General features: G+C 39.7%; 2 protein-coding genes across 2 annotated transcripts in view; both read left to right on the top strand.

The window, feature by feature from the left end:
* The window catches only part of IQCH (IQ motif containing H), a 107,068-nt gene extending 98,011 nt beyond the window's left edge, over positions 1-9,057 (top strand). Inside the window, exons 18-21 of the mRNA XM_074966608.1 lie at positions 3,525-3,650; positions 4,831-4,892; positions 6,562-6,670; positions 8,113-9,057. Of these exons, the coding sequence (XP_074822709.1) occupies positions 3,525-3,650; positions 4,831-4,892; positions 6,562-6,670; positions 8,113-8,211 (396 nt within the window). The 3' untranslated portion in view covers positions 8,212-9,057. The remainder of the gene's footprint in view (positions 1-3,524; positions 3,651-4,830; positions 4,893-6,561; positions 6,671-8,112) is intronic.
* Positions 9,058-16,665: 7,608 nt separating this feature from the next.
* C10H15orf61 (chromosome 10 C15orf61 homolog) lies at positions 16,666-20,858 on the top strand. The gene is made up of 3 exons (XM_074966612.1): positions 16,666-17,014; positions 20,162-20,316; positions 20,455-20,858. The coding sequence occupies exons 1-2, from the start codon at positions 16,681-16,683 to the stop codon at positions 20,287-20,289; spliced, it is 462 nt and encodes a 153-aa protein (XP_074822713.1). The 5' UTR covers positions 16,666-16,680; the 3' UTR covers positions 20,290-20,316; positions 20,455-20,858.
* Positions 20,859-25,026: the final 4,168 nt, after the last annotated feature.

Consider the following 25,026-nt stretch of genomic DNA (forward strand, 5'->3'; position numbering starts at 1 on the left):
CCTAACTGCAAGGCTGAATCGCACAGCAGAGTGCACCCTGATTCTAGTATCAGGCCTCTAACGAGAGCAAAGCTGCAACGTGTCTATGATTTAAAAAAATCACTTGAATTACTGGCCCTAGTTTTGCTGTTCTCTGGCAGGAAAAGTCTATTGATTTCAAGTGGGAGCTCTGGCTTTATAAGGACTACTAGATCAGGCCTACTCTGAAATGGACAAGGGACTGGTTCTTCTCTCAGTAAGGCACAAAACTTGTCAGTGAGAATTACATGCGGGCATGGAAGGGATGGTAAAATTCTGTCAGGATTAACATAAACTGTCACTCTATTCCCCACCCCTCCTTATAGAGCTACAGGTTTGTCTTCATTAGGGTTGAAAGGTGTGTTGTTAAGACTGCCTCCAGGCTTCAGCTAAGCCCACCAGCAGGTGCTAATGTACATGCTGCCTCGTCTACACTTATAGAATGTGCTACTTACAACATATGTTCTAACAACACCCCTTTAAATCCTCGTGAAGACAAACCTTCACAGCCCTTTGGGGATGACAATGTAATCTGAGCACAGGATTGGTAATCCAGGCTCTGACACTGTAGCCTTGGAAAGTAAGTTAAGCGTCTGGTCCATTTCCCATTACACTCACTGGAAAGACTGTCAATGACTTCAGAGAGATTTGGGTCAGATCCCTTGTACTGGCAGAAACCTACAATGAAAAACAAATCAATTTGGGGTTTAAGCCTGAGAAATGTATTCTCACTGAATTTTATTTCATGGCAAAATGATATTGATTGGGCAGCATTTGTAAGGAGGTGAATGATAATGTGTAAGCAGAACTCAGGTCCATTTTCAACACAGAGCTTGGGTGGATTGTAAAAGATTTTTTAGAATATTATGTTCCATATTTGCTAAATCATTTAGATTCTACCAACCTTATACTCAATGAATATCACCTCACTCTCGTGAAATATGTCAACTAAATCTGTGGGATTATTTATCAGAGTAAGGTGCTAGTTGAATAAGGGTGGAAGAATACACCCCTTACTGTTGGTCACAATGCTTCTATTATCCCTAACTGATTTGATTTATCCAGCAGTTGTATTCTCATTGCCATTAAAGTTTTCCACTTTCTATGTATTTAAAGTGATGCTATCAAGTTTGTTAGCCCTAAAACTATATCTGTCTTGACAGTTGACCAATACTGAAGGACTTACAGTTACGATGCCATGTGTGTATTTTTTCCCCAAACGTTGTTCTTTGATCCCACTTCCCCTTTTTAACCACAATTCCTATTTTCATTTTCTGAATGGGAACCCTACTCCCTTCAGGCATAATAGAGAAGAAGGCCAAGACTAATATATTTTCCCAAATTCAGAATACTCTCTTTTTGCTCTAGAGCTTCTTGACCAGCGCAGTCATGTAGAGTGTCTGGATTTCTGAGCGAGCACAGCATACAAGTGATGGCAGAATTAAAGCACTTCTCATCCAACTTGAACAATATATCAGTAGAGCAAATTCTGCTTTTTGGATGTGGCTGTACTCAAGCGCCACTCACTTCAGTGTAATGCTGTGCAAAAGGTTCATGTAGAGTCACAATCAAGTTGAATGTGGGGTTTTACTACGAACATTCAGTGGGCCTGAGTAATGTTGTTTGCACAGTGCTTGTGACTTAAAAGCTCAAATTGCTTTACAGAATAGGTCCCCCAACTTCCATTGACTTCAGTGGTGTAAATCAATTCCGCTCTATCGACTTGAGTAGAGCTATGTTGATTTGCACCAGGTGAGAATTTATCCCAGTGAGTTGAGTGTCTTGCAGGATCAGACCCTGAAGACCTGATTTTCAGTTACACTAAAGCCCCTTTATACTGCTCTGGCCACAGTGATGTAGAATGACCTTAGTGTGAATGGCTATCAGTCTTTAAAGCAGCTTAAACCATGAAGAGCTTTTGGTCATATGTGTAGGTAAACAAGTTTTGACTTGCCGCATTTCTAGAAATTCAGTTTCTAAAACCTCAAACTCCAAGCAACGAGTTTCTAAAACCCCAAACTCCAAGCAAACAAGTGATTCATTGCCATCCACTGCAAACTGAACCCACAGAGCTCATCCACATCTATTTTAATGAGGAGATACATGTGCCATCTCAGGGCAGAATTTCCCCCTTGGCTGTTGTAATTTTCATACTATTGTAACTTAAGACAAAAATAAGACTGGAATTATGATGTGACTTCATGGTAATTACCATGCAATAACATGCTCAGTAATCACAATGGTCTCCTACACACTGATAGCTTTTGGCTTCTGCTTTTTTATGTGAGAAACCATGATATGGCAGATATGATATTGACAGATGGGATGGTGTTGAGCTGTCCTGTCTGAACCACATGTTGACTGTTTTATTACTTCTTTGATGATTTTTGCTGAAGACACTGAAGAACCACGCTATCAGATTGGAGAGAGGTTGGTCATATCCTACTTTGGGATGCTGTTGTTCTAAAAGTAAAAATATATTGATTGCAAGATCCTTAACTGTTTGCTCTGAAGGTTAAGTAAATAAAAATGAAATAATGAACGGGAACTGGCATTTTCTTTGTAATAGCAAAACATCTTTCACACATATGATGCTCAGAATTTTGGCATTCGTTTTCTTCCTTTTGCTGTGTTTTATGATGTCCAGATTCCTGAAAATTCAGAATGGTCCTTCAAACCTCAACTTCTTGACAGGGAAGAAGAATCTCTAGCTGGCTTTGCTCTGTCACATTGGCTTAAACTTTTTAGATTTGTAATACTCTATAATAACAAAAACTATACTGCATTTTATGTGCTACAGTATAAATACTCAAGGCCACACTTTTTAAAATGGCCTTTGCATTTTCAAACACAAACTCTTAACAAATGCAGAGTGCGGGTGAGGCATCAAGTTACAAGATTTACATAAAGAGAGAGCCATTTGTGCATGTACATGCAGTGGCTGCATGTGCAGACCTGGAGTGAGGCCAGCTGTAAATCTGGCTCTGGGGAATCTATAGGTCACCCTCTGTTCATAGCTCAAGAAACTCGATTGGCTGTTGCACTGGAATTTCCATTCATATCAATAGCAGCTGAGCATATAACTTGAAAACAATATAGATTTGCACACAGTGTGAAGATTCTGCTCTCAGCTATAGCAGTGCAAATCTGGAGGGGCTCCACCGTAGTCAGAATCTGATAGAATGGTTCCATAGTGCTTCAGTCATCAGTGAAGTAATTAAAACATCTACAGGTGAGTCACAATAGAGCATCTCAGGGGAGTTACTTCAGATTTACACCAATATATCTGAGAGTAGAATCTGGCCCACAGAAACCTACATTGCTTCTGAGTTATGTGTTCAACTGATATTGATATGAATGGGAATACCACTGCCAATAGAAATGGAGTTACTCCAGATTTACACCACTATAACTAACAGCAAAAGTCCTTTATATTTAAATAGCAAATTGTAGGTGCTTTATATAAAATGATATGAAATGAAGAATCATATGTTGTTTTTTTCCAGCCGTCTCCAGTAAGCAGCCGCTATGCAGTAATGAGCAGTCAGCTGAGGCACTCCAACCTTTCAGTAATTTACTATAGTGTTCTCCTCCAAATATGTAAGGCTCATGGCATTGGATTTGATGTCCAGGTATGGAAGGAGAAAAATGTATAGAAAAGTGTAATAGTCACTCTGCCTAACTTCTATCTGGAAACTATAATCTTCCATGTGCAGGAGTTCTGTTATATCGGACAAAATTCACCATAAAATTGTCCTATATCTTGTTTGTGCCATAAGGCAGACTTGATAGTAGTTTAACATAGCACTCTTTTTTAACAGATTTACTGAGACTAATGTATGAAAGCTAAATTACAAAGGGTTCTTTAGCAGGCCCCATATCAATTAGTCTGGTTTAGCAACAGGTTTCCTGTTGTTTTCCTTTGGATTAAGTATATTTAGTTGACTCCTTCATAGGAGACTGTCCTGAGGATCTATATGAGTGGGCTTAAAAGTGGGGGGTGGTTCTGTGAAGAATGAGAAGAAGGAGATTGAGAGATGGATGGAGGATGCAGAGAAACAGACTTCAGTGGAGAAGGAAGAGGTAGAGGATTGTGAATGGAGTGAGAAATGAGAAAGTAATAGTGGAACGTGGATTTTTTTTTTTGTGGAACGTGGAAAAAGAGGGGAGGAGACGGTATGTGGAGAGGGAATAATAAAAGGAAAGAGTGTCTGGATCCTGGGGCAGAAGTCTTCCACATAGTCACTCAGCAAAGACTTCAGAGTCTCCTACTTGCCTTTCATATCAGGAGACACTTCTCACATTTCCAAATGATATGATAATGGGTGCTTAGTGCCTCTGAAAATCAGACCCTGTGAGTTTTGCCACTGACTCCCCTGGAACAAGGATCTAGCCCATAATGAATTAGAAGATATAATGAAGACTAAAAACATTTTCAATGTCTCTCAACTTTACAGAATGTAATGCTCTTATGGGCCTTCTTTACCTTGATGAATTAACAAAGTGTATACATAAACCATTTTTAAAATATCTGTGACCACCCACCATTGTAGAAGGCACAGAATATGAACAGACTCTGAAATGTATATATTTGGATTTACACAGAATTATTATATTGTATTCTCTGGTACAAATTACTTAGGTTACACAGAGTCATAATCCAGTACATATAGTTTAAAACTATCCTTTCTTTGATTACATGATTTTGTACATACCATCCTTGCACAATAGGTGTTAGCATCTCTTATTGTAAATATCAGTATGTACACTGTTTTAAGCAACAGTTAAAATAACTTTTTTTCAATGTAACAGGAAAAACAAGGAACAATTTTTATACTGTATGAAGATCGCAAGCGGTACAGATTGGGAATGATGTAAGTACACAGTATAAGTTAAATAGCCAGGTAAACAAGTGGACAGTTATTTGAGCTGAAGAAGATGAAAATACAAAGTATTACCATCATGGATTTTAATAAAAGTGCTGATTTACTGGAAGACCATCTGGCAATTCAGTGATTGTCACCCACTATTTAGTTGTGATGTGATGACTTCCAGTGAGACTGGCTTGTTGAAAGAACAGAGGATGGCTCTAAAGAGTTTGGTAAGTGGGTGTAAGGGTGTTAGTGTAGTTTACACACCAAGGAGCTAGAAGGAGAGTTAGTAAGAAACTCAACAGAAGGGAAGGTGTCAAGGATCTAGGTTAAAATTTTCAAAAGTGACTTGGCACTTAGCAACTGTAGTCTCCTAAGTGCTTCTGAAAATGGAACTTTGGCACTTTTGAAAATTGAACTCCTAAATTAGTGTTGTTTCCATCCTACTGAACCTTACACCTTTTTTCTACCCCTCTTAGAATCTTTGGGGAAGGTCTTCACTACCCGCCGAATCGGCGGGTAGTGATCGATCTATCGGGGATTGATTTATCACGTCTCGTCTAGACACGATAAATCAGTCCCCAAATGCGCTCCCCGTCGACTCCGGAACTCCAGCTTGCGAGAGGCAGAAGCGGAGTCGACGGGGGAGCGGCAGCAGTCGACTCGCCACCGTCCTCACGGCCAGGTAAGTTGACCTAAGATATGCCGACCTCAGCTACGCTATTTGCGTAGCTGAAGTTGCATATCTTAGGTCAACCCCCACGCTAGTGTAGACCAGGACTTGGACTCACAATGACTGCCTAATGTATAACTCACACCATCTTACACATCACTGCATCCAGATCTGGCCTTATGAAATGAAGCTGACTCTCATCCAAAGTTTGCCTCCTTTTCTTTTTGCGGATACAGACTAACACGGCTGCTACTCTGAAACCTTACATCCTATGGAATCTCTAACACTTTCTGTCTGATATTTCTTTTCCCTCAAACAAGACTGCTAAATACATGTCAGACAACCATTTTAATTTGGAAACTAAGTTCCAAAAATGTAACAGTTTGGTTCAGGTTGTAACATTTTTTAAATAACGCAGCCATCCTGCGTTTTACTGCACTGTGCTTAATGTGCATTGCAACTGACATGCTCTAAATGAGGCATATTCCCCCTCAATGAAATATGCTATAATGAGACTCTAGATGTACTGTCAAGAGATTAAAGCCCCAAAGACTAATACTAATATTTCTAAGAACAATGCAATAGTCTAAGTAATACTGATGCAGTTCAAGTGTCTGTGTATCACAAAAAGAAAGTGTTACGCATGGATTGTATTTGTGCATGCATGAAGTAGCAACAATTCTTTTACACTAATTTAAATGTTAAAAAATATGCTAAGGCCACTGTCCTAACTCAGTGGTAGCCTTGTGCTTGGAATAGCTGAACCTACTGCTCTCGTTTGCTAAGTTGATTAATAAAAATTATTTATTACACAAATCCTTTCTGTTGACAAGTTAAAATGGAGCCTCATCTTTCAGATCTCCCTGAAGATTCCCACCTTGTGAGATTGAAAATTCTCATTAAATTCCATCACCAGACAGGCACAAATGAGAAGCCGATTGTTTTTAAGCATGTGAAGGGAATCATTGGTAAACTCATTTGTTTGGATATCATTAACAGAACAATCGGAGAGGATCTCCAGGGGGTCCTCATGACCTTTGCTCACAATCTCTTCATCATCCATCAAGAAATATCAGCACCTAATATGCAAGGCGAGACCAATTTTAAGGTGAGGTGTTAATTAACTAACGATCCTGGTTAATTTCTGTACCAGGACTGAAAATACCTCATGCTGTATTGTAAACAAGTGCTAAACCATTCCTTTTTCATTGTTAGCAGTACATATTTCACACTGTAGAGGTCAATATAGCAAGTCTCCCAATGAACCTGTTAGTTAAATTTAATAGTTTGAAACTTTTTCTTTGAAACCAAATATGCTTTAACTTGGAACCATTTGTAAACCGAATCCCCAAAGCTTCTGAGTTTCTCGTGCAAGAGGCAAAGGAGGCCACCATACTGCTTGAGGGACTTCTGTCACAATCGGCCCTTTTGTTTTTAAAGGACTACCATCAAGATAAAAATTAAAAAATGAAGTTTCCTGTTTTACTAATCACCACTTAAAATATTAATATCACATTTAAAACATCCAACTCATTCTTCACCACTCAATCGGTTTACTTTTTGCATGTCACCTTAAACTTCGAAACAGACTAGTACAGTTTCAATTTTGTTTCCTTCGCACTCCCCCTTCTGGGGGTACCCACTCCACACCTGAGCTCACCTTATTCATGGACTCAGGGCAGCTGCAGAGCTCTGTGCCTAGCATTGGGCATTTCTACTCTGGGAATGTTCCCTGGGGAGCCCTTATGCACCAGCATAGCTGGTGAAAAGAGACCATCAGGCAATAGTGAATCCAGCCCTACATCCAATAGTAAGTTTTTGCTGGATCAGGCCATAAGAAAGTACAGAGCGACTAGTTTATGGTGGAAACAACTGCTTATTATAAAATGATGCTATCTTTTGACTAAAGGGTAGCATAACTTCAGCAAATGTTCTTTTGCTAACCCATAGGCCCTCTAGCTCTACAGAAGATTTTAAAAACTTGAACTATAAACAGTTTCTTAAAAGGCAAGAAGAGACCCCTATATCGCAAATTTGTGTTGTAATTGATATGGTGAGAATGTAAAACAGACTAAATCATAACTCTAACTGTATTTTCCTGTGATGAGTCAAATGGCATTTTTCGGGGGAAATAGAATTAAATTTTAACATGTAACACAATAAATAGAAAAAAATATTTTTCTGATCTGAGGGAGGGACTCAAAACCAAGTATTGAAGAAACATGTAAAAGTGGATTTCATTTCAATTTACTTATAGTGAATTAACAGTGATTTAAATATGCATAATAAAACAACATAGTTAATTAGAATAACAAAATGTGTCTAGCAATATATTTTCATTTACCTAGGATTTATGTCTTTGTGTTTATTTTTTAAATAAATACACTCCCAATCCCACAGTAATAGTGGAAGATTCCATTGGTGCATTCTGTTAAATAACACAAATTACTTTGGAGGGGGGCGGGATTCGCAACCAGCTGAAAAATTTGTGGGGACTTTATTCCAGTATAACATCCATTAAATAACTTGCACTCTTTCAATCTATTATAGATAGCAGTTCAAGATATTGAAGCAATTCTTGGAATTACAGCAGAAAACAAACTGAAATTTAAAGAGGAATCCTCCAAAGAAGATGCTCCCCAAGAATAGTTGACAGAAATTTTAAAACTTTTTCTTTAAGCCTCTAGGAAAAACTCTCTCATTCTCAGGAATGCAGGAAAGAAATAAGTTACAAGTTTTGTTGTTCTTGTCTATTAATAATTAAATTAATATTAGCTTAGACTGGAAATTTTAATGATTACTGAGTGAGCTTAAATGATTAGTAAAATAGTAACTAAAATATCCCTGGTGGTGCAAAAGGAAATCTTGGTGAAGAACAGAGGAACAAAATAAACATCGTCCATTTTCTTATCCCTGTCCGCCAACTTCATATCATGAATACTGTAGTACAGCATGTATTTTTCAAACCTTATTCATAGACTCATAGTTTTAGAAGTCAGAAGGCACCATAATGATCTTCTAGTCTGACCTGCGTAGCACAGACCATACAATTTCACCAAATCATTCCTGCATCAAGCCCATAACTTCTGACGCCAGCTAGAGCATCTCTTTTAGAAATTTATCCAGTCTTGATCTGAAGACCACAGGTGGCAAAGAATCCAGCACATTCCTAGGTAAATTGTTCCAATGGGTAATGACCCTCACTGTTAAAAATCTGTGCCTTATTTCTAATCTGAATCTGTCTAGCTTCAGCTTCCAGAAGTGGGATCTTGTTATGCCCTGCTAAATTAAAGAGTACCCTACTATGAGAAAACTCTCCATGGAGATCGTTATAAACTCTGATCAAGTCACATCTTAACCTTTTTTTTTACATAAACTCAATAGACTGATTTCAGCGTAGCAGCCGTGTTAGTCTGTATCCGCAAAAAGAACAGGAGGACTTGTGGCACGTTAGAGACTAACCAATTTATTTGAGCATAAGCTTTCGTGAGCTACAGCTCACTTCATCGGATGCATGCAGTGGAAAATACAGTAGGACAATTTTATATACATAGAGAACATGAAACAATGGGTGTTACCATACACACTGTCACCAGAGTGATCCGTTAAGGTGAGCTAATACCAGCAGGAGAGAAAAAAAACCTTTGTAGTGATAATCAAGATGGGCCATTTCCAGGAGTTGACCAGAACATGTGAGGAACAGTAAGGGGGAAAAATAAACATGGGGAAATAGTTTTACCTTGTGTAATGACCCATCCACTCCCAGTCTCTATTCAAGCCTAATTTAATGGTATCCAGTTTCCAAATTAATTCCAATTCAGCAGTCTCTCGTTGGAGTCTGGTTTTGAAGTTTTTTTGTTGTAATATTGCGACTTTTAGGGCTGTAATAGAGTGACCAGAGAGATTGAACTGTTCACAACCATTGTTTCATGTCCAATGTGTATATAAAATCGTCCTACTGTATTTTCCACTGCATGCATCCGATGAAGTGGGCTGTAGCCCACAAAAGCTTATGCTCAAATAAATTTGTTAGTCTCTAAGGTGCCACAAGTCCTCCTGTTCTTTTTTCAATAGACTGAACTTCTTCAATCTCCCACAGTAAGGCGGGTTCTCTGATCCTTAACTTTTTTTTTGTACCTTTTTTCTGAATTCTTTCTAATTCATCAACATCCTTTTTAAAGTGTGGATACCAGATCCAGGTGCAGTAGTCTAGTAATGGTCTCGCCAATGCTGTATACAGTGGTCATACCACTTTCTTACCTATATCTCTGCTTATATATCAAAGGCTTGTGTTTGCACTCTAGCCACCACATTACACTAGGAGCTCATGCTCAGTTGGTTATCCACCATGACCCCTAAATCCCTTTCAGAGTTATTGCTTTCCAAAATACAGTCCCCCATCCTGGAAGCATGACCGGTGTTCTTTGTTCCTAGACATGTGACCTTGCAGCTGGCTATATTGAAATTTGTGTTTGTTCAGGTGGGCCCAGTTTATCAAGAGATCCAGGTTGTTCTGCAGCACTGACCTACCTATATTGTTGTTTAATGCTCCACCAATTTTTGTATGAGCTGAAAACTTTACCAGCAGTGATTTTATATTTTCTTCCAGGTCATTGATAATTACACTGAATAGCTTTGGTCCAAGAACAGATCCTTGTGCGATCCCACTAAAAACATCCCCATTGGATGATGGTTCCCCATTTATAATTAATTTTTTATATCAATCAGCTAGCTAGTTTTTAATCATTTTAATATGTTCTATGTTGATTTTGTAATAGTGCTAACTTTTTAATCAAAATTCTGTGTGGTATTCACTTAAATGCCATATAGCAATCTACCTATATTAGCACAGCTGCCTTTGCCAACCAAACTTGTAATCTCATCGATAAAAGATATATTTATTTGACAAGATCTATTTTCCACAAAACCATGTTGATTATCATTAATTATGCTACCATCTTTTAATTCTTTATTGACTGCATCCCATATCAGCCTTTCAATGAGTTTCCCTGGGATCCATGTCAAGCTAACTGGCCAATAGTAACCCGCGTAATCACATTTAACCTTTTTAATATCACCACATTCACTTTTTTTCAGTCTTCTAGAATTCCTCAGCTTTCCAGATTTGTTAAAATATAATGTTTTCCTCTCTTTGTTTTGGAGGATTCTTTTGCTGCCCCATTTGTAAATTGTGAAAAGAAGGTTTTGTACACTCAGAAATGGTTTGTGTAAGTAATATAGATGGTAAAATCACTTTTTCTTTCCTATGCGTTTCTTAGCATCAGATTACTTTTCATTTGCTGTCTTCAGGACAGGAAGGCAATGGAAAGGGGAAGACCAGTCTCCCCAACCAAGGCTGTAATATTTATCTTGCTGGAAGATTATGCTCTTGCTTTAAGTTACAATTTATTTCTTCCTGCAGATTGCATGCATTATCTCCTGAACATGCCAAGTCTCTACCATCCTACAGCTAAAAAATCTCAAGCAAATACCAAAGCCAGGGTTTTCCAGTCAGTAATGAAATTCACTATGGAACTACAGTGTACAGTGCCTTTCTTTTTCAAAGACAGATTTAACTGAAATACTCAAGTGCCATTCACGAGCCACAGATCTGTTAACTCTGCATAAACTTCTGATTAGCCTCTGTATTCTCCACAGTGGTTGAAGAAATAAAAATAGAAGTGAGAACTGTAATAAGATATGTTGATTTATTCTTCAAATAAAATATAAATGTATATATTTTTAAATTGTTTGGGTCTTTTTGTCAGGTAGTCTCAATAATTCCTCAGTTCTGGATACACTAGTACCACAAGCAGGCTTTTCCACTGTGGAATTCAGCCAACAATCATCCTTTCTAGAAGCCTTTGTTTGCTCAAGTTGGAAATGAGATCGGCAGGTTTCTCGCCTCTGATAGATGCACTAGTGATCTTTTGCTTCCAAGAAGTCCATTGCTGAAAGACTTAACTCATAAACAGCATTGTTTGCCTATTAATCCTTAAAACAAGAACAGTGGATATATTCACTTTTTGTTCTCTCTCTGAGGTGCTGAAGATAAGTAAACTCCTAACTTCCTCCCCACTGCAACCAAGGTACACGCAGTGTACTTCCCTACTCTTAACAAGAGACTCTTCCTAGATTTCTGACCTAACCCCATCTCTCCACTGGTCACTACAAACACTCAATGGGGTGCGGGGGAGAGCCACTTCGCAGATGATATCAACCTGGAAATTAGCTAGTTTCCTAAGGCTTAAGAAGAATCAAGCCTTGATTCATGCCAGAACAACATAAGGTTTGAGAGGCTCATTAGTTCACTGGCACTCAGTAGACTGCAGTGTCCTAGGAGTAAATGAAACCCTCTGCCTCTTTATGTCTTTGTTCTGTTCTGACAAAAGAAAACTGTACCTGTTTTTACTCAGCACATGCGATCTGAAAGTTCCCATGGTGAGAGTTATTTCTCAGCATGTACAAAGTGTGAAATGTATTTGGAGGGAAAAGTTTTTAATTACTATTAGCACTTCTGAGGCTTGAGTTGATGGCAGGATTGAAATTGCTTTACAATCTCTCACATTCAACTCTCATGCTGCTGGTGTCAGAAATGTCATTTTCTAGTAATATGGCTGTTATAAACTAAAATGCCAATTTTCAATTTTAAAAAAATAAATTACAAATATATTTCAGCAGAATGTGTTCATGGTGCTTTTAATCCCATGCTCACGCCACTACGTTCTACTCTCTCTCACCACAGGAAAACATGACCCCTTGAATAAAGATATCTTGCACCTTGGATTTGTAGGGCCATGATGATCCACATCTAGGGTGGCAGGAAAATATGGCATCTGGGATTAGGGGGCTCATGTCTGGATAGTTATCAGTAGGGCCCTACCAAATTCACGGTCCATTTTGGTCAATTGCACGGTCATAGGATTTTAAAAATTGTAAATTTAATGATTTCAGCTACTTACATCTGAAATTTCACAGTGTTGTAATTATAGGGGTCCTGACCCAAAAAGGAACTGGGGGGGGGGAGTGTTGCGGTGCAGCTACCCTTACTTCTGCACAGCTGCTGGCGGTGGCGGTTCCTTCAGAGCTGGGCAGCTGGAGAGCAGCGGCTGTTGGCCGGGCTCCCAGCTCTGAAGGCAGCGCCGCCGCCGCCACCAGCAGCACAGAAGTAAAGATGGCCTGGTATGGTGTTGCCACCTTTACTTCTGTGCTGCTGTCTGCGGAGCCGGGCCCTCAGTCAGCAGCCGCCGCTCTCTGGAGGCAGCAGTGCAGAAGGATGGCATGCTATGGTATTGCCACCCTTACTTCTGCGCTGCTACTGGCGGGGCGCTGCCCTCAGAGCTGGGCAGCCGGAGAGCAGCAGCTGGAATAGTGTGTCCAGTTCTGGTGCCCTAAGAAGGATTCTGATACATTTGAGAAGTTTCAGAGAAGAACCATGAAAATGATTAAAAGACTAGAAAACATGCTGTATAGTGAGATTCAAGGAGCTCAATCTATTTAGCTTAACAACTAGAAGGTTAAGGGATGACTTGATTACAGTTTACTAGTACCTACATGGGGAACAAATTTAATAATGGGCTCTTCTTTCTAACATGATCCAATGGCTGCAAGTTGAAGCTAGACAAATGCAAACTAGAAATAAATCATACATTTTTTTAACAGAGTAATTAAACATTGGAACAATTTAACAAGAGTCATGGTGAATTCTCCATCACTGACCATTTTAAAAGGTTGGATGTTTTTCTAAAAGATGTACTTTTTAGGAATGATTTTGGGAACGTTCTATGGCCTGCGCTATTCAGTAGGTCAGACTAGATGATCACAATGATCCCTTCCGGTGTTAGAATCTATAAAAACTCAACTATGCCAATTACAAATGTTTCAAAAACTTAAATATTTTTAGTTGTATTAATGTTATTGTGAATGGGACCTCTGGACATAAGCACCAGCTAAATGGAACAATTAATGTGCTTACAGTTAGGCATATGCTTTAAGTATTCTTACTTCAGTTCCTGAAAGATAATTTGTTATGAAATGTGAAGTACTTGAAATAATGGTACTGAATGGAGTAACACTGGGAGCTTCCTTTTCATTTGATAAGATCTAACCCTCTTATTGACTATAATAAAATATTGGTGCCTCTTTTTGGGAATAATTGTGGTCTAATGATTAGGGTGGGGGACTGTGAGTCAGGACTTCAATATTTGAATGCTGTCTACAGACCTGTATAACCTGGAGCAAGTAATTTAAACTCTCTCCCTGAGACCCTAATTCTGCAATAACACGCACACGCCTAGCTTTACATGCTGTGAGTAATCCCATTACAATTAATGTGTGTAAAGTGAGCATGTGTAAGTCTATGTAGGATCAGGGCTTCCGTTTCCTTAACTATAAAATGGGGATAATATGACACACATTCTGAGGTTGTGAGACTTCATTAATATCTGCAAGGCAGTTTTGATGCTTTGATAAAAAAAGGTATAAAAGTGCACGGAATTATTACCAAATGTCATCCTATTGTTTTGTAGCTATGCTGTTACATTTCTTCAGCAAGGCCTTCATAATGAAATACAGAAGTTTATTTTTCACTGTAATAGTCTGACTCATGGTTGTGAACTTCTATTACATTTGGGGAAGGACTCGAGCTCTTAAAGGTTTTAAATTAGTAGTTTCTGGGATTTTGTGTACATGATGAAAGGACCAAAATAATAAATATACTATTTCCAAAATTATAGTTTTTGTTTGTTTTAATCTTCTGCTATTTTATAGCAAGATCCAAAACAAATTACTACAGAACTACAGCCTGGTAAATTGTGCACCAATTGACTCACTTTAACTATGGAATGTACAGTTTGTTGTCTTCCATCTTCACCCCAAAGACTCTTTGAGAAGTGGCATGTCACATTTCAAGAGGCGGTTTTGGAACAGCAATGATATAAAAGCACAATGCACTCCAAAAAATAGAGACCTCAATATATAAAGCATAAACTGTCCAGCCAACATTTATTATGCAGCAGCACTGCTGTCAGGGTGAGTTGTTCTTTCTAAATGAATGATGTTCAGATGGATGCCCAAAAATACTCAACTTTTTATCAAAAGCTCATCTTAAATACATACATACATACATACCAAGCCACGATCCTTTGCATTGGTGAAGGGTCTGAGATGCTTTGCTGGTCTTATGAAAATGCAGGTGCTTCTCTCCCTCCGTTTGTAGTACACAGTGTGAACACATACATATGGATATCAGTACATTCACTGGTTTAATGAGAGGCTACACTTAAAAAGCTGTAGGATTATTTTGTTCCTCTCCATGCATTTTTACAAGGAAGAGCAAATGCAGGCATTTAAATTAATAAGGGCAAAATATCTTGAAACTCCAAACTAATATAGTTTAAAAATTAGAAGCAATTATTTTCAAATACAGTCAATAGATTTCAGTCCAGCATTAATTTAAAATGTAAACACCGACTGACCATGGACTGTAATAGCACAAATAGCGCTGTTGGAGTATGATACATTAGTCCAATCCTGCATTTCAATGAACCACAGCGTCAGGTTCCACTTTCTTTTTATCCTGTCATTGTTGCTGCTAATAAAGATATTAAAGCGAACTATATGCTCTATTAATTATAGAAAGGTGAACTTGAGTCAAATTTGTTACTGACAATGATTAATAATTACTGGTTCTGCTACATAGTCATGTAGTGCATTACAGTAAATAAACATGGTACATTGTTGTATAGTAATTGATTAATTAGCACATTCATACTACACAGCTCAATGGTCTAAGATTGCTGAGTTTGAGATATTGCTCATAATTATTAAAAGAAAAGAAATTGTTTCCATTTCTCAGTTTACTCTTCTGTACAGTCATTTTTTCTCAAACAGAATATTTAATGGTTCAAAACCTTAGGTTTTGTTTAGATAAATCATATCACAGAATTTTTAGTTATGATTTTAAAATATTCCTCTTCCAAGAGCTTTAAAATATTCAACCCAATTTCAACCTCAGATGTTGCTTTCAAACTTCACTAAATAATATCAGTGTGTTTATATAATATGGCCTAAATCAACTTTTCCCCTCACACTCAGGTTAATCTCTTTCATACTCCAATTGCAACATGTGCCAAGAAACCATGCGGTGGCCTCTTCAATGCGCAGAACATACAGAATAATAAAACATAATGATGAGTCGCTTGATCGGCCCATTCAGGGTTCTTTGTGATAGTTTTTGTAAATGAACATTATGAATGCATTTTCTCAGTACTGTCTATTGATTTACCTGCCTTGACCAGGGAGGGGACAAAGGGCATATCAGTGTGTCTAATTTCCATTTAGTTTCTGAAGTTACTTTTTGGCCACTTCCTACAGTAGTATCCCACAACAGCTCACCTCAGCAGCAGTGCAGATTGATTTTTCTGGAGTGGGATGTCTCATGATCTCACCCTCCCGCTACCAATGTTCCTAGGAGGGACCCCCACTTTCCTCACAAGGACTGTGCCAACTCAAGGACTCTCCCAGGTGACCTACCATTATCTCTGCCCCCAGGGATCCCTAGAATCAGGAGCTTCCATGATCTCCCCCAATAGCTCTGGGTGACCCCTATCATCCGCTTCAGAGACCCCCTGTAATCAGGGACCTGCCGATCAGGGATCCCAGATGACCCCCAGTATCTCCCTCAGGGACCCTAATATCAAGGACCCCAGGTGACCCCCAGTATTCCCCTCAGGGACCCCAGGTGACCCCCAGTATCTCCCTCATGGACCCTATCAGGAACCCCAGGTGACCCCCAGTATCTCCCTCAGGGACCCTAATATCAGGAACCCCAGGTGACCCCCCAATATCCCTCTCAGGAACCCTCTTTATCAAGACCCCCAGGTGACCCCATTACCCCTTCACACCGCCCTATAACCAGGGAGCCTGCCACGTGACACCTCCCTCAGGGACTCCCATTCTCCCCACTCAGCAGACCCGCCCGCGCGCCCACCAGCTCCGGGCGCGAGCCGTGCCGCGCTGGCGGGCGCGCACGCACAGGGCCGGGGGCGCGCACGGCCGGGCACGCTGGGACGGCCGGGGGCGCGCGGGCCGGGCGCTGCGGGGGTCTCTGCCTGCGGCATGCTGCTCCTGCGGCAGCTGCACGAGGCGGCCCTGAGGCGGCTCCTCGCGCCCGCCGGGGGCGCCGCCGCCAAGCCCAAGGCCTCCGAGGTGCTGAGCCGCCACCTGCGGCAGCGGGGCCTGCCCCACTGGACCTCGTACTGCGTGAAGTACAGCGCCGTGCGCAACGACCAGTTCGGCCTCTCGCACTTCAACTGGCAGGTGGACGGCGCCAACTACCACGTCCTGCGCACGGGCTGCTTCCCCTTCATCAAGTACCACTGCTCGCGGGCCCCGCGCCGCGACCTGGCGCTGCAGAACGCCGCCTTCACCGCCCTCAAGCTCATCAACGCGGGTGAGCCGGCCCCCGAGCCCCCCAGGGTGGCCAGGGAGCCCCCTGCGCCCGCGCTTAGCCCTTGACCCTCCCGCGCGGCCCTTGTCAGAGGCGGCGCGAGCCCATGGGGGGGGCAGCAGGAATATTGGGGCCCCCCCACCCCTAGAAATGCTGGTGACACTTCCACCAACCACGCAGTGCGGCACACAGCACGGCCCAGTGCGCTTGTGAACAAGCCCCAGTTCAATAAGATGAATGATATTGGGGGGGGGGTTAATACTGAATCGGGGCCCTCCCCCTTGAGCAATTGCTTAGTCTTCTTGTGCCCACTGGCTCCTGTCTAAGATCAGGGACCTGATACTGCACGGAGCTTAACCCTCATCAGTTCCCCTTTACCTTGGTCCTTTGCAGGCCGGTAAACGGTTGATCGCAGAAACTGATGGGTTTTTGTTTTTTAACATAAACTTGTCTAGTCCAAGACTATTAACTGGCGTTTTAACTATTGCTTAGGTAACAAGTTTTTAACACTACTTATGCTAGCCTTTAAAATACCCAGGTGCTCATTCATTCTGCTTCTAAGGAGCATTTCCTGACTACTAAGTGACACCATCAGACTGTCAAGAAAGATATTTGCACCCTACTTGATTTTAAGTATTTTAAAAACTATATTTGACACATTTTAGCAGCTTTAACTTTTAATTTGTAAGGAGATGTTATCACTGAAAACAAATCACGGGACACTATCCACTGAAGTAAAACACCATACCATCTGAAAATTTACTTATCTTATTACAAATAATTTCTAATATTACGGGGGGCCAAAATCTGCCCTCAGTTAAACTGCTGCTACTGCCATTGGCTTTACTGATGTCAACGTGATTGCACAGATAGAAGAGAGCAGAATTTGGCTCTTGAAAATAAGTACTGGGTCTGCCGTTTATTACTTGTTTGCACAGTATCTAGCACAATGAGACCCAAGCTGGTGGTGGTCTTCAGACACTAGCACAGTATACACTTTTATTTATTATTTGTGCTACCATAGTGCCTAGCGGCCCCAGTCATCAACCATGGCCTCATTATGCTTGAGTCTGTACTAACACTGAATTAAAAAAAAGAGTCACTGTCCCACAGAGCTTCCAATCTAAGTATAAGGTGAGACAACAGTTCGATACCGGACAAAAAAATGAGACAATATTGGTCAGCATGATAGGCCGTGGTCTTAGGACATCAGCAACCTAATTGTTTAATAAGAAGAAAGTATTGGTATAACATTTGTTAGTGATTTACATGAAGAAGCAATCTATCCCCAAAACTTGTTTTAACACTGATTGGAACATTCATCAATTACATTGTAATTTTTTTAAAAAAATGTGCAGGTAATAGACATTTAATATTTAAGTGTTGGTTGTTATGAGGGTTGTAATCTTTCATATTAACAAATTTTATTGGTTTTGGCTCTGGCTGTTATCAATAAACTGATTTATGCTACAATAATCACTTTGAAAATTTTACATAATTTGTATTAGAAATGCTCTCTGAGTGTTATCTTTGAGTCTGACCTCTCTCTGCCTTGATGCTTGGACCTATTGTCAAATCTTATTGCTGCTTCCTCTGTAATAGCACTAAGATTGCTCTGTCTGTCTAAGATAAGCTCTCTATCTGCACAGTCAAAACTCTTATCCAGGCCCTCATCATCTCCTGTGTTGACTATAACAGTCCCCACATGTCCTTTCAAAGCACTGTTGTTAAGACTGTCTTTCTGGTTCTCCAGTCAGACTATCTTTATCCCCTGCCTTGTTTGAGGGTTCAGTTCAGTAAGGTACTGAAGCACATGCCTCACTTTAAGCATTGAATAGTCCCATTGAAGTCAGTTGGACTATTCATATGCTTAAAATTAGGCACATGCATGCATAGGCACCGAATGAAGGGCCTGAGTCTATCTGCGGACTCCCTCTTTTTCACTGCATCAAATACAAGCTTCTTCTTACATTTTAAGGCCCTTCTGAGCTTAGCCCCTTACTACTTATCCACTTTGTATCTTACATATTATTATAATACAAATAATAAACAATAATAATTGCCAAGTATCAGAAGGGTAGCCGTGTTAGTCTGGATCTGTAAAAGCGGCAGAGAGTCCTGGGGCACCTTATAGACTAACAGACGTATTGGAGCATAAGCTTTCGTGGGTGAATACCCACTTCGTTGGGTGCATACCGACGAAGTGGCTATTCACCCATGAAAGCTTATGCTCCAATACCTCTGTTAGTCTATAAGGTGCCACAGGACTCTTTGCCAATAATAATTGCCTTCCTCTTAAACGCCTTCCTGGCATCTTCGATGCCAACAATGCCAGGCACCATCACTTCTTTATCCACTTCTCCCACAAACACATTCACATTTTCTGCCATCCCTTGTGCATGAGACACCCTTTCCCCATTGATCTATAAAGTAACTACCCTATTTCCCTTTAAGTCCTGCATGTCCGCTACTGGGATCTCTTTGGGAAACTATGAACAGATAGCAATTAAGTAGAGACCAGTAGAGGGTTCTAATATCTATTTAAAAAAAAATTTTTTTTTAAAAACTAAATCTAGCTTTAAGCATAGCTAGTTCACATAGCCAAGTGTTTCATATCTCTTTTACCCTTATCTGCCTTCCTTCCAGTCCTTCTGTGTATTCCCCACTTATTACATCTTATTATAAATTAGGACCTGATCCTGCCCTGAAAACTGTCAGGAGACATTCATGAGCATTGGAGTCTGCTCATGTGGTTCTCAGTGCACAATTGGGATCTACGGTTGTAAGCTCTTCAATGCAGGGAATTGTCTTAGTACAGCTGCTTACACAATGAGCCCCCTACTGTAATATTTATATTTTTCTTCATAGCCATTATTTTTAGATATCACTGTGTTAATTTTAAGAAAAGGAGTAGTTGTGGCACCTTAGAGACTAACAAATTTATTTGAGCATAAGCTCATGCATCCGATGAAGTGAGCTGTAGCTCACGAAAGCTTATGCTCAAATAAAATTGTTAGTCTCTAAGGTGCCACAAGTACTCCTTTTCTTTTTGCGAATACAGACTAACAGGGCTGCTACTCTGAAACCTGTGTTAGTTTTAGTTCTCTTGGTTTATAATGGTTGTTTGTAACAAGTATTTCTCTTTTGTAGGCATCCCAACTTTATTATATGGAATTGGCTCCTGGTTTCTTGTTAGTGTCACAGAGACTGTCCACACAAGTTGTGGCCCAGTTACTATTTATTTTCTGAATAAAGAAGATGAAGGTGCCATGTACTGAAATTGTGCATTCAAGCACTCTCATTTGGTGGGTTTTCACAACTGTGGGTATTTATATATTCCTGCTGCTTTAAAATATAAACAACTTAAAAATAAACCTTTGTTTTCAGTGTGTTCCTTTTTAATGTGGCGGTGTCCTCAAAAGCCTTCATTGTCCTTTTTTCAGTTACAAAAAATGTTCCTGTTTCAGCAGAGGCATGAAATGAATATTGGAGTCAATGAAGATAAGATATTAGCATCTTTGGGAAATGAATTGACTTTTCTACTGTCCTCAAAAGTCTTAGCTTTAAAGACAGTGATTGAAATGCTTATTGCTGAGAAGAATCTTCTGATTATTTTTTTTAAAATCTCCTTTCTTATGTACATTGGATAGGTTATGATGTTTGTAAATTAACCTGAAGGCAAGCAACACAATCTCCAAATACGTTACACATAATTGTAAATGATGAGAGTTTTAGACTCTGTGCATAGGTGTTCAACAATATATAAATTGTCCTAGTACCTAATCAGAGTCTGAAGGAATCTGTAATAGCACCCTTCTTTTATACAGATGTATTGAAATGCTCTTTTAACCTCACAAATTAAAATCCGCATTAACGGACTATGTAGTATGTGTCAACTGAATATTCACATCTAAACATATTTTAAAAGTAAACATCTGAAAAGTGGTTCCACCTTTTTCTTTCAATATCTGAATTCACAATTCTGTGTTTTCTTCGGCTATAGTTGATTTAATCTCTCACATCTAAAGCAGTCTAAAAGAAGCAGTTCCCCACACTGCTTTACAGGTCTGAGGGTATTGATCCCATTAATAGTGTTTATTGTGATCAGACCAAGAGTTGCTAAACACCACTATATCCTCGACATATGCTCTTGCAGAATTTTTTAAACCGCTTAGCACGTGGTTGACAAGCCTCTGAAAAGTGGCTCCTGCATTAATTAACGCAAATGATAACACTTTGAATTCATAGTGTCCCATATCAGTAATAAAAGCAGATTTTTTTTCTGTGCATCTTTTTCTCAAGGGATCCACCAACAACCTTTTGTGAGATCAAACATGCTAAGTAAGACATCTAGGTTTGCTCAAAATATCAAACATATTAATTTTGGGCATAAAATAAACATCTGAAACACTTACAGCATTGAATTTTCTATAGTTGACACAAAACCTTACAGTTATATCTTTCTTAGGTACTAGCACAATGGATGAGGTTTGGCTTGAGAGAGCCTTGAGGAGTTTGCTGGTGAGGAAGAGAGACTGGTATGGCTGGGAGCTGACAAGTCTGATCATCAGCAAAACTCACTCTTGTTGAGGTCAAGGGTAGCACACAGTGGCTCACAGCTCTAGGTATCCCCAGCAGCATGTTACAACATGCAAAAGACTTTTTTTAAAGGATAAAATCACTAATATGACCAATATAATTAACTGATGCAAAATACAACATACATATTCTTATTGAAAATTATTTGTAAGCAGTGAACTGTTTCATGCTTTATGAAGGAAGTATGTCTGTTTGTCTAAAAGAAACACTAAATAAAACTTTAGTCAAAGGAGCACTTATTCCAGTATATTTAGTACTGAAGAATATTCTTGACACAAGTTGAATAAATAGCTTTTGCAGAAGAAGAGAGAGTGCTACATTCAGCTTCATTAATAATAAAACTCACTATTAGCATTTTGCTGGAATAGCTAGAACTGATTTCCTCTGTAATGAGCAAAAGTTAAATAACTACAGTTCATAAGTTAGAAGTCAAATACTGCTCATTTATTGCAACTGATCTTGTCGATACTTTGCTGTAAAGGTTTGGTCTCAACATGAGGCTGATAAAATGGTTTTTAATTACCAGACTATAAATACAGCTTTTCACTGGAGTTGCACCTCCATTCACTGCAGCTTGTTTGATTTCTGATAATGTGTACTGCTGACTTTGCTTACCTGTTTTTCAATAAATGCAGGCAACGCGACTCCTTGTCCATACAGTGATGGGCAAGTCTCCTTAGAGAACATCTTTGACAAACTACCCTATTGATCACTGCAATTCTGTGCTGCTAGTAGCATTAAATAGAGACTTGATTTCTTGTTCAATGCTCTCACTGTGTAACAATTAAGCAAATGTAATATTTTCTTGTATTACATGAAAATCAATAGACCTCTTGCTCTTGTGGAGTTGATCATGGTGAAGAATGAACTGGAAGATGGCTGAGGGCAAAGTTCAAATATAATATCATTCATTGGATTCATTAAGACTTGTTGCGTAAGAGCTGTTGGAATACTTAGAGGAAAATATGCTATTCATAAAGGGTAGTACTTTTGTTTACACAAATGTTTGAGACATTTATTAAGTAATGGTGAATCACTATTTTAATTGGCTTTAATCAAAAGTGAAAGATTAAAGTGACCAAGATTTATTCTTTAGTCATGGTCTGAGTTAAAAGTGAAAACACTGTTTAGGGACAAGCTATGTCCCAAGAGTGCTTCTCATCTGGAAAGGCTGGTGACCTTGGTGATAACTTTGGGTATGGTTCCAGGCCCAAAGAGGAACTTCAGAAGCTCTCTTGTGCAGTCCTGCCCATGAAATGATCTTTATAAGAGACTAGAAATCATAGAAACAGCAGGTAAAGATGGATGGATAATACTGAATTCTATGACATCTTGGCATTGGGATCTTATCAAACCTTTGCTTCATTGGGAAAACCATCAATTTAGATACTTGTCTAGTTCCCATCACCATCAATTCTGGTTCTCCTTGCATCTAGGTCAGCTCCTACACAGACAATCATCTGAGAGGGAACCAGGCAGTTATATTGTAAGGCTATTGCGAATCCATGAGCCTGAAACATGGGGAAGGACCTCTGGGTTGTTTCCTGTAAGGGACCTTTGTAGTCCATAGGGCTAACTTGCCTTTATTATATTCACTGCCTTGCCTTCTTGTATAGAACGATATAGTGATTTTAATAATATTGGGCCTGCTCTTGAGGCAGGAACCTGTTAACCATCAAAGTGATAACTGGGAATTCTTAAGTAATCAATATAATACATAATCTATAGATAGGGTTACATCTTAGGGACAAGGTTCTGATAAGTGTGTCATCTAAAAGTGGGCATAGATGAATTCCTAGGCTCTGTAGCCTGGTTGCTATCACTACCTTTCCCTTTGGGAATATCCTGGTGTAGCGAACAGACTGGAAGATGCGTTGTATTGACAGTGAAGACAGGTGAACTCATGAAATTGCTCATGACAGAGTCTGATGGCAACATGCAGATAAGCTTTTTTCAGGTCACTGATTTCAGAAGGTCTACTGAGAGTGAAATCTGGAGTCTCCACTCAGAATTTTGTCTTCCTCATCTATCTGTTTGAGCAATTGAGGTCTAAAATGGCCCTAAGTCCTCCAAACCCTTTTTCCATACTATAGAGTGGTGAACGTCTCTTGTCTTGAAAGACCAGTGAAATCTCTTTCAGGATAATTTGAAGTTTCTTGGCATCTCCTGATATTGGACAGGGCATGAAGAAAGGATGCAGAGTAGCCTGCCATTCCAGAGAATATCCAAGCTCCACTGTCTCCAGGATTCATCTATCTAAAGTTGCCTGGGTCCATATGCATGAGAAGGGCAATATTGATATTGGTATTATGGTGGGGCCAGTGGGTTGGGAATGCTGTCTACTATGGGTCTGATCCAAAAACTCATTCAAGTAAATGGGTGTCTGTTGACTTCAATAGGCTATAGACCAGCCCTGGAGAGCTAGAGGGTATGGGGTTCAGATCTAAATAATATCATGTGGAGAACATGGTTGCTGCATTCCTTCCTTCCTTCCCACGCGGTGGTGTTGGGCACTTGCTCGCTGTCCTGAAGGGTGCTCTAATGTTGAGTTCCATTTTGCCTCCTCTCCTTTTCAATGTATTTATGGGCCTGTGGGAAGGTTAGTGAGGAGGCACTGTGCTGTTGTGATTTTAGTATGCTGATGACACAAAGTACTATATTTCATCCAACCCAGTAAGTGCTGTCAAATGTTTTACCTAGTGTGTGGTTGAGATTGGAGCATAGATGAGTTAGCTGGTTGAAACCCAGTCCAGATAAGACAGAGGGGATGATGGTAAATTTGGAGGCAGCACCTAGAAGATGTGGTGAGGATTATAGCTGACCCTCTTAATAAGAGTGAGTGACCTCCATTTGTTAGTTTGCAGTTTGGGGGTATTAGAAGATCCTAAGTTGCTGTTAGAAAGGCATGTAGCAGTAGTTTGTAGGGAGGCCTTTTTTATGTGGATCTGGCTAGGGTTTGACTTAATCTTTGGTTAATTATTTTTTGATTAGGGAGCAAGTGGAGATGCTTTACTTTTTTATGTGACAGGTTTCAGAGTAGCAGCCGTGTTAGTCTGTATTCGCAAAAAGAAAAGGAGGACTTGTGGCACCTTAGAGACTCACGCATTTATTTGAGCATAAGCTTTCGTGAGCTACAGCTCACTTCATCAGATGCATTCAGCCACTGAATGCATCCGATGAAGTGAGTTGTCGCTCACGAAAGTTTATGCTCAAATAAATGTGTTAGTCTCTAAGGTTCCACAAGTCCTCCTTTTCTTTCTTTCTTTTTTTTTTAATGTGACTATTTTTAATTGACAGGCTCCTTTTGTACCTACTAAATTATATATGTACGCACATACATATGTTTATATATCAATACTTTGTCACAGATGATTAAAGTACAAAATTACCCTTCAACTTTCTGCTGACTTGGTCTG

This window comes from Natator depressus, chromosome 10 (genome assembly GCF_965152275.1).
Source record: "Natator depressus isolate rNatDep1 chromosome 10, rNatDep2.hap1, whole genome shotgun sequence".
In the NCBI taxonomy this organism is placed as follows: domain Eukaryota; kingdom Metazoa; phylum Chordata; order Testudines; family Cheloniidae; genus Natator; species Natator depressus.

What these genes read in the sequence shown, in the direction of transcription:
- C10H15orf61 (XM_074966612.1), top strand. Translation starts at nt 16,681, where the DNA reads ATGCTGCTCCTGCGGCAGCTGCACGAGGCGGCCCTGAGGCGGCTCCTC. An exon ending in CCTCAAGCTCATCAACGCGG is followed by an intron (nt 17,015 to 20,161) that starts GTGAGCCGGCCC and finishes TCTCTTTTGTAG; the next exon opens with GCATCCCAACTTTATTATAT.